Source organism: Aegilops tauschii, chromosome 1 (assembly GCF_002575655.3).
Source record: "Aegilops tauschii subsp. strangulata cultivar AL8/78 chromosome 1, Aet v6.0, whole genome shotgun sequence".
In the NCBI taxonomy this organism is placed as follows: Eukaryota; Viridiplantae; Streptophyta; class Magnoliopsida; order Poales; family Poaceae; genus Aegilops; species Aegilops tauschii.
The window spans coordinates 169,056,639-169,068,947 of record NC_053035.3 but is presented as its reverse complement, the minus strand read 5'-3'; the positions used below and the strand labels follow the sequence as shown (position 1 = coordinate 169,068,947).

Here is a 12,309-nt window from a genome sequence, read left to right as displayed (position 1 = left end):
TACCGCAGGTGTTCTGGGCGTGGGGGTGGGCCAGGGTGAGGAATTCCTCACCCTGGGTGACAAATAGCGCGACCCTATCTATCTATCAGTAGGTGAAATAAATATGGATCAGATTTAAGTGGAGGCAACATGTGGTGCACATAGAAAGTACTACTAATCCAAACTTATTCAAGTGGAGGCAACATGTGGTCCAGATTAGTAGTACTTTCGACATGTACCACATGTTGCCTCCACTTGAATCTAATCCACGTTTATTTCACCCACTGTAATATAGCTAATCACGGTCATAAAATCATATGATGAAAATACCGTATATAAAACCTAAACGACAATAAGCTGCATTTTTTAAAATACAGGAAAAATTAGCAGCAACGTTTTTCAAAAGAAACGCTACTGCTACTTACTATTATCAATAGCGCTTTCACCAACAAAGCGCTACTGCTAACTAGGTATAGCAGTAGCACTCGCTTTCCAGCGCTACTGCTACCAGTTAGCTGTAGCGCTTACTGTTAGCGCTTGTACAAACACTACTGCTACCTATAAAACAAGCGCTATTACTAGTGTTTTGTTTTCCTAGTAGTGTTGGGTTAGGAAAATGCCCAATTAACGAGAAGGCTCTGACTTTTTCCATGGAGCAGCTGCCTTTTAGGACATTTGGCCAAAATAACAGGCTCGGAGGACGAAACAGACAGCAAATTCAATGGTTGAGATCGTGCAAGTCACATGAACGTTCAAAACAACTCAAAAAAGAAAAACATGAACGTCCAAAAACGACGAGATCGTGAGAGGGCTAGGATTTGGCTCGGTTATAGTGTCCTGAACTTTATCACCGTCAATCTACAGGTCTCGACCGCCAACGGCGCACCGTCCGTCCGCACTAGGTGGACCCTTTCGCACCCGTCCACCCCTAAGCATCTCCCCTCTCTTTCCCTCGTCCTCTTCCTCCTTCGATCTCCACGGCAAAGGAAAAGAAAATCCCGTATTAATCAATTTACAGGTCGGTCTCTATCTGCTCCCATCTCCTCCTCCTCCTCCGCTTACGATCGCCGCGCACAATTCCTTCCAAATCTATTTGATTACTTTGATTTTTCTCTATGGAATTCTGAAATCTGAGGCGAGTTTGTGTTAGATTGTGCCTGGGGGCTTGATTAGATTGTTTCGAGATGGCGGCGTGCCGGGGATTCTTCGAGTGCCTGCTCAGGCTGCTCAACTTTTTCCTCACCGTCGCCGGCCTTGCCATGGTCGGCTACGGGATCTACCTGCTCGTGGAGTGGATGAGGATCTCCGGCGGTGGCGGAGGGGCACCGCCGTCTCCGCCCCCGCCGGCTGAGTTGCTTACGTTCGGCCGCCCGATGCTCACCGTCGTGGCCCTTGGAGAAGGAGGCAGTTTCTTCGACAAGCTACCCAAAGCATGGTGAGACGATTGCGTATCCTTGTTTCTTTCTTGTCGCGCAATAGTTTGATGTTCCTGTTTGTGTGACTAGATAATGATTGAGATCGAGAGAAATTGGAAGCTTTGCTTAATAATAATAACGGCATGCCTAGGATTTGAAGGCTTCTTCATCTGTCCATCGGCAGATTTAGTGATCACCAAATCTGCGATCTCAAACCCCAGCGTGGAATTGGCGGGGGCTCAGAGGATTGATATATTTAGTTTGACTCTGGCATAGGTTCTGTTGGGACGGTTCGAAGTTGCACTTTCAATTTTCCAGATTAGTTTGTGTTACGGGGCTGATTTTTGGTGGAACTTGAGTGGGGAACGGAGGAGGTGGTGAGTTCTGGCATGGAAACAGACGGGATATTGCCATGACTTGCGCTCGTGTGCCAGTGGCGATGAAGCTCTGGGCTACGCTTATTTGGAGAAGAAGATTTCTGTATCATTCCTCAAACGTACACGATACATGATCTTATATACCCAACTAAACTACCTGCTAACACCTGAACTTTTTTTTGAGGGAGGCTCGCAGTCACACCTGAATTAGTGTCCAACATGGACATGTTTACCCCTCTATAGTTTCCTTATAAGATTAGTGCTTTCCTAATTGCTGTGCTTCCGCATGATACACTACTCCGATTCCAAAACATGTATGTGATTCCCAGAACTTCAGTCTGCATTGGTTTGGGCCTGAACCTGACTTGAGCTGTGGCCCTTGCAGCGACACTGATAGACCTGACCGAGAAAAGAGTCCACAACACTTCCTCTCCAGAAAACAGCTCATCCTCGAGCTGAAACAAAGGATAGCTGTCACGGAATGCTTGTGCTGTCATCCACAAAGTCTCTTGGTGGATTATCCCTTCCATTGCACCAGCACCTCCCAAACACTTCTATTCGAACGAGCTTGCAATATTGCTTGTGGAATTGGAAGAACCCGACCATGCAATAATAAGTCCGGTAATGGCACAACAGTCTCAGGAGGCTCACAATGAAATTGTTTTAGCAGGGAGACATGGAAAATGTCATGAATATGAGCACGACCCATTGCCCAACCGCGAACGCAATATCTCAATGCCCATCATACTGTTGTTTCATTGTGGCTTGAGGCTGCAGCAAGCGCTCCTTGATGCTGGCTAAAAATCCATCTATCTCCAAAAGCTGCTGATCAACTATAGCCATTTCAGCAGTCACAGGCTCATAGTCATAGGATATGAGTGAAGGTGGACCTCTGCCATAAACAAAACGGAAAGGTGTACCACGCAAGGCCGTTTGGAAAGAAGAGTTGTAGCAGAATTCTGTATAAGGTAGCCATTATATGCAATCCTTGGGTCGGTCTCCTGATAAGCAACAAAGACACATGCCAATGATGTGGTTGATGACTTCCATCTAACCGCCAGTTTGAGTGTGAAAGGCTGAGCTGAATTGAAGCTTGACGTCAACAAGATGGAACAATTCTGACCAAAACCCGCTAGTAAAGATTGGATCACGATCACTTAAAATAGACAAGGCTCGTGCCACTGACGCAGCTGAATAGGGGTGACCAAGTGCGTTGAAATAAGCATATTTGGAGAACCGATGAACCAACAAAATGAAGTGAAATGTCAGCCCAGACTTGAGAAAGAACAGGGTGGTGTTCTGGGAAGGTGGAAGCCATGATCATGATGGCAGGGTGGAGGTACACCACGCGGCTCCTTGAAAACTGAGGCAAACTCCTGTAGCACTGCTGACATAAGATCATCAACCTCACACGCCTGGAGCATTGGAGAATCTGTTGCAGCCGCTACTCCATGCCAAATGACCTTGTGACCTTTGTGCCAAAATGAAGTTTAAACCACAAAATTGTGCCCGGTGAACAAAGCCATTGGACACCGAGTACCACCTCAAAGCCTTCGAGTGGAATAGCATAACACTCGATTGGGAAGTGCTCATTGCCAACGCCCACGCCCATGCCTAGTGTACGACAGATGCGAGTGCTAGCAACCCGGTCGCGTTGGCCACAGTAATGTAAAGTCTAGGTCGTGGTTCCAACTGAATGCCAGGTGGTGCATCCTGGGGAATGCAGTTATGTGTCGAGCCAGAATCGACTAATGCCATGGGTGGCTCTGTTATGTGGGGAGCCACATATGGTCGGAGGGGCCCAGCCTGGTGGCACCACCCCCGGTCCAGCCCAAAGTGGCTAGGATTCCTGTACTGCTACAAGTAATTATTAAGGTTCAGATTCGCATTAGGTTTAGAGTCCAGATTAGTTAGTAGGTTGGGTTCAGATTCGAAATAGGTGCAGAGTCCAGACTAGAACTTGTTCGAGAGTCTAGATTGTATTCCCTTTGAGTCGGCTTGTCAGCGAAGCTATTCCTCATATATGGGGCTTCTCCCATGATCAATAAAGCATCAGAATTCAGAGTATTACTATCTTTTAGGCCTTAGAGTAATTAGAGTTTGTTCCATCTGGTATCAGCGTCATCTAGGATGGTGGACATGAACCTCGTGCTCAAGGAGCTAGCGACCCAGCTAAAGGAGATGGTGGTGCAACGGGCCACGGATCAGGTCTTCATGGAGGGCCTCGTCCAGCGTCTAAACACAGCAGCGCCCCAGCGCTCCACCTTCCACCTTGGTCGACCTGCGCCCGGCGTTGCCGGCAGCCAGCGGCTCCTCCGCCGCCTCCTCCACACCGTCCGGTACCTCCGCCGTCCTCGCCACCACCGGCCCCACCATTGTCCCCATCCTCCTGAGTGCATGATTTGATCCACGCTTTCCCCCACCGCCGTCACTGCCCCAATTTCCGGCCTCCCTGTTCTTCCCATAACAACCACATGTTTACCCTCCGTTCAACCAAGCTTTCCACCATGCATCTTCGCCACCACTTCCCTACCAACAGCCACCCGCCAATCCTTACGAGCCACTTCCTCAAACACTACAAACCCAGCCCACCTATGCCGCCTCACTATACCTCACGTCAATTGCCCCCTTTGCATACCAGCACCTTGGTTCTGGCTCCGGCTCTGGTGTCCCACGCTTTCACAAGCTCGATTTTCCTATTTACGATGGTTCCGTCGATCCGCTTGGCTGGCTTCATCGGTGTGAGCAATTCTTTTGGGGACAACGCACAGAGGAGGTTGACAAGGTGTGGACAGCGGCATACCACCTAGTCGACATTGCTCAGTTTTGGTACCTCCAGTTTGAGCGTGATCATGGCATTCCCTCCTGGTAGCACTTCAAGGAGGCGTGTCACCTTCAGTTTGGGCCATCTGTACGCGCCAACCCCCTGGGCGAGTTGCTCGGCTTCCGTTCACCTCTACCGTTGCCGACTACACCAGCTGATTTATGGCGTTGTTGTGCAAGACCAGCAAACCATTAAGCTCAGCCCAACAGCGTTTCCTGTACACAGCCGGACTTCCCGAAGGCCTCAAAGTCGATTTTGAGCTTCAACAACCTGTGGACCTCCCACAACAGTATCCCTCGCTAAGGCATATGAACAACGCCATCCGTTCCCACCACTCATGCCCTCGGCACGTTCCTGAGGTTCGAAGTCTTGGGCAAGGGGACCGACCTTGCCGCCTGCTACATGTCCCATGCCACAAGGCGTTACTGCTGCAACTGCTGCCCCTACGTCGGCGGCTCCTCGCGCTACGCGCCGCCTCATGCCTACCGAGATGGCTGGCCGCCGCCGCCAAGGTCTCTGTTACAACTGCGTTGAGCAGTACGTCCCTGGTCATCGATGTGCATGCTTGTTCTCCATCGAGCTCGATGATTTTGCTCCTGAGGATGCACCTTTGGAGGAGGACCCAGAGTCGCCACACATCTCACTTCACGCCATCACCGGGCTTTGGAGTATGCGCGTGATTGACACCATACAACTGCTTGTCGTCATCGGCACTCATACCTTCACTGCCTTACTGGACACAGGCTCGACACACAGTTTCATCGACTCAGCCGTGGTCAACGTGCTCGGCCTAACTCCAGAGACTCGTCCTGGTCTACGGGTCATGGTGGCCAACGGGGACACGCTTGTTAGTGCTGGCCTATGTCGCGGCATCTCCATCAACATCGACGGCTGCCACTTCCGGGTTGACTGCTTCACTCTTCCACTTGGCGGCTTCGACCTTGTCCTTGGTTGATTGGCTCCGTTCCCTCGGACCGATTTTGTGGGATTTTGATAACCACAGAGTGACTGTTGTCCTTGCTGGTTCCCAAATCACATGGAACGGATTGGTGATGCCCGCCTTGCCTGCTCTTCGCACGATCACGAGCGAGGACTTTGGCCTCATGGGTGACATGCTCGACGAGTTTGCTGACCTCTTTGCCACTCCGACCATGTTGCCTCTAGGACGCTCTCGCGACCACTGCATTCGGCTTCTACTTAACACCACGCCAGTTGCTGTCCGGTCATACCGCTATGCGCAACTTCAGAAGGATGAGCTCGAGCGCCAGTGCACGGAGATGTTGGTCCCAGGCATCATCCGCCCCGGCGACTCGGCCTTCTCTTCACCCGTCCTCCTTGTCAAGAAACAAGATGGCTCATGGCGCTTTTGCGTCGACTATCGGGTGTTGAACGATCATACTGTGAAGGATAAGTTTTCGATTCCTGTTGTTGACGAGTTAGTGGATGAACTCCGGGGCGCCAGGTTCTTCACCAAACTTGACCTGCGCTCGGGGTATCATTAGGTACGGATGCACCCTGATGATGTTGATGATGTTGCTAAGACGGCGTTTCGCACACATGATGGCCACTATGAGTTCTTGGTTATGCCATTTGGCTTAACCAACGCACCGACAACCTTCCAGGCTTTGATGAATGACATCTTGCGCCCTATTTTGCGCAAATTTGTCCTTGTTTTCTTTGATGACATCTTAATCTACAGCTCATCCTGATCGAAGCACCCGCGCCACCTTCGTGTTGTCTTTCAGGACATGCGGTAGCAGTCCCTCTTCCTCAAGCGCAAAAAGTGTTGCTTTGGTGAGTCCTCCGTGGCCTACCTGGTTTATGTCATTGATGCTGATGGGGTGGCCATGGATAAGGATAAGGTGCGCGCGGTTGCACTGGCCTACGCCTTGTTCGGCCTGGGCGTTGCGCGGCTTCTTGGGGCTGGCCGGCTACTATCGCAAGTTCATCAAGGACTTCGGCATGCTCGCTGCTCCTCTCACGCGCCTACTCAGCAAGGAGGGATTTCGGTGGTGCCCAGAGGCAGATGATTCCTTCCAGCGCTCAAGCATGCCCTTGGTCAAGACCCGGTGCTCCAGACACTGGACTTTGACAATTGCTTCATTGTTGAGTGCGACGCCTCTGGGACTGGCTTTGGTGCCGTTCTTCACCAAGGTGCAGGGCCCTTGGCCTTTTTTAGTCGGCCCATTGCTCCACGCCATGCCAAACTTGCTGCCTATGAGCGGGAACTCATTGGACTGGTTCAGGCTTTGCTGTACGCACCGACCATTATAACATGAAGTTTCTCCTTGACCAGCGGCTTTCGACAATCCCTCAACTCCAATGGGTGAGCAATTTGTTTGGATTCGACTTCACTGTCGAGTTTCGCCCGGGCCGCCTCAACATCGTCGCTGACGCCCTCTCCCGTCGTGATGCCGATGCAGCATCTTCACCATCGTCGAGGACCTACGGCGTGAGATCGACGCTTCACCCGAGTTGACCTCCCTTCGTGATGGTATTCGCGCTGGTGATTGCGACCACCACTGGAGTTGTGTTGACAACTTGATTCTTCACGTTGCCCACCTCCTTGTCCATACCAGTGATTTTGCAACATGCTCATGGTGCTCATGAGGGGGTCCAAAAGACGCTTCATCGACTCCGAGCTGATTTCCATGTCCCTGGAGATCGCCAATTGCTTGTGTAGTCTGCCAACGCAACAAGACAGAAACACTCCTGCCTGCTGGGTTACTTCAGCCTCTGCCGGTCCGAACGTCTGTGTGGAGTGATATCTCCATGGATTTCATCGAGGCACTGCCAAGGGTGCTGGCAAGTCTGAGATCCTCTCGGTCATTGGACGTTTCTCCAAACATTGTCCAATCCATACACGGCTGCCTCTGTGGCAAAGGCGTTTTTTGAGGGCATTGTGTGCCTCCATGGACTTCCACAGTCTATCGTCAGTGACTGAGATCCTGTCTTCACCAGCAATTTTTGGCGTGAATTATTCAACTTGTCCGGCGTTCAGCTTCACATGAGCTTAGTAGCCTTTCACCCCCAGTGTGATGGGCAGACTGAAGTTGTCAACAAAATCATCGCAATGTACCTGCGTTGCCTCATTGTTGATCGGCCACGCCGCTGGGTCGAATGGTTGCCCTGGGCGGAATTCTGCTACAACACGTCCTACCACTCCGCTCTTCGTGCCACTCCATTCGAGGTTGTCTATGGTCGGCCACCGCCACGTCTTTGTGACTATGTTCCTGGCGAGGCCAAGGTGGCAGCTGTGGGCACCGCCTTTCAGGATCACGCCAACTTCGTTCATGAGGTTGGTGAGCATCTCCATCAAGCGCAGCAGCGGGCAAAGCATTATTATGATGACAAGCATCGGGAGCTGGCATTTGGCGTCGGTGATTGGGTGTGGCTTCACCTTCACCATTGTGCGCCAGCATCGTTACCAGGTCACAAGCATGGCAAGTTGTCTCCTCGCTTCTATGGGCCTTTCCAAGTCACTGAAGTCATTGGTTCTGTTGCATATAAACTCGCGCTGCCTGCTGGTACTCGGCTCCATGATGTATTCCATGTCAGTCTCCTTAAAACATTTCATGGCGAACCACCAGCTACTCCTGCTGTACTTTCCGCCATTGAGGATGGCCGTGTGCTGCCTGCACCAACCAAGATTCTTCGATCCAGCATTCGACGCGGCGTGAAGCATGTTCTTGTGCAGTGGGTTGGGGCTTCTGAAGATGATGCAACATGGGAGCCGCTGGATGAGTTCATTGCTCGTTTCCCCACGTTTCAGCTCGAGGACGAGCTGTTTGTGGAGGGAGGGAGAGATGTTATGTGGGGAGCCACATATGGTCGGAGGGCCCCAGCCCTGGTCGCACCACCCCCTGGTCCAGCCCAAAGTGGCTAGGATTCCTCTACTGCTACAAGTAATTATTGAGGTTCAGATTTGTATTAGGTTCAGAGTCCAGATTAGTTAGTAGGTCCAGATTCGAAATAGGTGCAGAGTCCAGATTAGAACTTGTTCGAGAGTCCAGATTGTATTCCCTTTGAGTCGGCCTGTCAGCCAAGCTATTCCTGTTATATATGGGGCTTCTCCCACGATCAATAAAGCATCAGAATTCAGAGTATTACTATCTTTTTGGCCTCAGAGTAATTAGAGTTTGTTCCAGGCTCGCTGTTGACAAGCACCCTGGGCTGCATTGTCTTTCTGGTCCGGAACCCAGTCGGGGCATGCAGGGAAATTTGGACATCATCCATGGTCATCCCCTGTCACATCGTCTTCATCAAGCTCGATCCAGTACATCCCCTTTAGTGTGCACTTGTGGTTGTGATGGAACTTCTCCGGGCAATTGAAGCATTGTCCTTGGGCTTTCCGATCAGCCATCTCCTCCGGTGTGAGACAGTGGAACCGTGAGGCTGGATTTTCCACGGCAGCCACGACCGCTGGAGCAGTTGCCGTGTGGCCAGGTATGCTCGTGCTTGCTTTATGCCGGGGCCCTGCGCTCAGTGCAGTACTGACTGGTGAGCAGGTGGTGCTGGTACATAATATGATATGAAGTTTGTGCAGGCTTGTTGCCTGAGGAGTCACAACAGGCTTGGAATGAGGTTCATCCCACAGTGGTTGTCCATATGCCCTTGCAAAGCTCATAGCAGTCTGAAGGTTTGATGGATTTTAAGGCTCTACATCTGTACGCAATGGCTTTAGGAGTCCTTCTGTGAATATGCCAACTTGCTGACGAGACAATCTCTCACAGCAACAGATGAACAACATGAATTGTAGACAATATTCATCCACGTGCCTATATGCTTGGAGCTGGGTGAGTTCTCGGAGTGCGTTCCTCAAAGCACACTTTTTCCACCTTCCTCGAAAGGGGAGGAGAAACGATACATGACCTTATATACCCAACTAGACTACCGACTCACAGTTGAATTAGTGTCCAACATGTACACGTTTACCCCCTCTACTTTCCTTACAAGATTAGTACTTCCCTAATAGCTGTGCTTCCACCTGGCACACTAACTACGATTCGAAAACATGTATGTGACTCCTATTGCTGCTCCTGAGCTTGGACTTCAGTCCGCATTGGCTAGGGCCTGAACCTGACTAGAGCCGCGGCCCTTGAGGCGACGCTGATAGACCTGACACAGAAAATAAACCACAACAGTTTGTCGATCATTTGTTTATTCTACCAAAAGATTAAGTTCTACCTTGAAAGTGAATGATTGCATTCAGTAAAGAATTTCTGATTTCCTGGCAGGTTCATCTATTTGTTCATTGGTGTTGGTGCTGTTATCTTCATCGTTTCTCTATTTGGCTGCATTGGAGCAGGGACAAGGAATACGTGTTGCTTGTGTTGTGTATCCTGATAGTTGGTCTTCCATTTTATCAGTACTCTCGTTTTTTAAAGACGACCACTGAATGTACAAATAAAGGAAGAAAACAGCTATTAAAATCATCGGTAATTCCAAATATGGCATGCTTTAGATACATAACATGCAGTGCAAAAATGACGCGCTTTTGATCCAGCTGTGACGTAAGTGAAAAGGCATACACCATACTATGTCCTATTATATGAACATGAGTCATTCTAGAATCCATGCCGGCCAAGTATTTGCCCCGGAATATAAAAATATACATTTAAATTACTGACATGCAGTTGGTATTTTACGGGATTGATCCCAAAATGTTATTTGCATAACATATAACTATTGTGATATAAAAAATGTAGTTAAAAAAACCGTTGTCGAAGTGCTACCCTGTAAATTGTCAATATGTAAATTACTTAAAGCTGTATTCAGAGGCATAAAATGTAAAAGGTAGATAATGGGCATGATTTAGTTGTTTCTGAGATCTGAATAATGTTTAGTGATTCCATTCAATAAGGCATAAATTTGTTTCCTTCGAATTTAAGTGATTCCATTCAATAATCCACAATTTGTTTCCTTTGATGTTTAGTGATTCCATTCAATAATCCATAAATTTGTTTTCTTTAATGTTTAGTGATTCCATTCAGTAATCCATAATTTTGTTTCCTTTGACGTTATAAGTATTCTTTCTTGGTCATATTATTAATCCTTGCCGAGGCTGGAGGTGCTGCATTCATATTCTTTGACCATAGCTGGAAAGATGTGAGGCTTCTGTTTGGTGCTAATTTGGAAACTATGTTATAGTCTCATCCTTTTATTTAATCACTGTAAGTACTTCTTTGTAACTTCCTTTTCAGGTAATTCCAGTGGATAAGACACAAAACTTTGATGCCATGTATGACTTTCTGAATGAAAACTGGAAGATTGCAAGATGGGTTGCTCTTGGTGTTGTTGTTTTTGAGGTAGGAGCAAACTCAAGTCTATTCTTGTTGTGCCTTTTTTTGAATAGCACTGGGCCTTCCTAAACACTAATAGTTTATTAATCATGTTCCGAATGTGTAGTTGTTACCGGCTTAAGGTGCATTCTTTTCATCTGATACATATTTCATTCTACTGTGTCCTTGTCTTTATCCGTTTGTTGTGAATAAGTTTAGTTTCGACATACCCTGCGGTACTGGTGAGCTGCAAAATAGAAATTGGTGACGATTTTTAGTCGTGGACAGTCAGTTGCAGTGTGTACTCTTTTAGCTATAGTTGGTCTAGTGCAGGTAGACTAATGTTTACCAGTATGCAGGTATTGCTTTTCTTGTTAGCTCTTGCTGTCAGGGCAATGAACAAACCCGCCGAGTATGACAGTGATGATGAAATCATTGGAACTGCTCGAAGCACTAGCATCCGTCAGCCTCTTATCCATTCCCAGAATGCTCCGGCTACCGGTGTTCCCGTCCCAACACTTGATCAACGTGCGAGCAGAAATGATGCATGGAGCCAAAGGATGCGAGAGAAGGTACATACATCATAGACCGGTTTCAACATCATTGATCATTCTCATAAATGTTTTCAACTCATTGATCGTACTTATTATTATTTTTCATTACAAAACAACATGTAATTATTCTACCTGATGCAGTATGGTCTGGACACAAGCCAATTTACTTACAACCCATCAGATGCAACCAGATATCAGCAAAATGGGGCACCTCCAGCTGAAGAAAGGAGCCGTTGCACCGTAATGTGAAGATCCTTCACGACGTTATCCAAATTGATGGTTCTTGAACAGGCCATCTCAGCTTGCACAGTTTGGCTATACCGTGTTGTTCAGAGTGGTGTATGAATAGAGGTCTTTTTACCTTAATGCTCATCTTATCTGCTGTCTTCTGAACAACTCCATGCACCTGTAATTTTTGTGTGAACGAGTATTGGCCATCGATATCTCATTATATTTCATGTTTTCCTCAGATTCCTTTTGTTGGCATTCCATTTTTGCCTTGTTTACCCTTTCAACTTGTATCATGAACTAGAGTAAATGGCGAACTTCGCCTCGCAGATTGGTCAATGTGTGCTTGATGCGGTTGGTGTTTAATTTGTTTATGGGTGAGAGAGTGTGCCTGGTGGAGTATGTATGTCGACAATTGAGATCTGTGATGGCAAATTGTCACTCCATCGTCAATTGTCATTTAATCTGTTAATACAATATACAATACAATTAAAAGACATTTTTTTATTGGCGGGTAAGAGCAACTCTAATGCGCCGATCCATTTCGTCCCCGCGCGTCCGTTTGAGTCACGGCGGACAGAAAAGTTGGCCCAATGCGCTGACCCAAACAGATGCGCGTTCGCTTTTCGTTTGCCTACCAACCAATACCCA

The 12,309-nt window shown here is 48.3% G+C and overlaps 1 protein-coding gene across 2 annotated transcripts; it reads left to right on the top strand.

The window, feature by feature from the left end:
- Positions 1 to 749: 749 nt before the first annotated feature.
- On the top strand, positions 750 to 11,899 carry LOC109785580 (tobamovirus multiplication protein 2A). Of its 2 annotated transcripts, XM_020344175.4 has the most exons (7): positions 750 to 997; positions 1,130 to 1,414; positions 9,833 to 9,932; positions 10,623 to 10,703; positions 10,799 to 10,903; positions 11,236 to 11,448; positions 11,572 to 11,899. In XM_020344175.4, the coding sequence occupies exons 2-7, from the start codon at positions 1,164 to 1,166 to the stop codon at positions 11,677 to 11,679; spliced, it is 858 nt and encodes a 285-aa protein (XP_020199764.1). In that variant the 5' UTR covers positions 750 to 997; positions 1,130 to 1,163; the 3' UTR covers positions 11,680 to 11,899. The 2 variants fall into 2 exon arrangements, with proteins under 2 accessions (XP_020199764.1, XP_045089493.1); XM_045233558.2 differs by lacking the exon at positions 750 to 997 and having other exon boundaries at positions 1,006 to 1,414.
- Positions 11,900 to 12,309: the final 410 nt, after the last annotated feature.

Coding starts and splice junctions, on each gene's coding strand:
- LOC109785580 (XM_020344175.4), top strand. CDS start 1,164: ATGGCGGCGTGCCGGGGATTCTTCGAGTGCCTGCTCAGGCTGCTCAAC. Junction 10,704..10,798: donor TTGACCATAGCTGGAAAGAT/GTGAGGCTTCTG, acceptor CTTCCTTTTCAG/GTAATTCCAGTGGATAAGAC. Junction 10,904..11,235: donor TTGGTGTTGTTGTTTTTGAG/GTAGGAGCAAAC, acceptor ACCAGTATGCAG/GTATTGCTTTTCTTGTTAGC.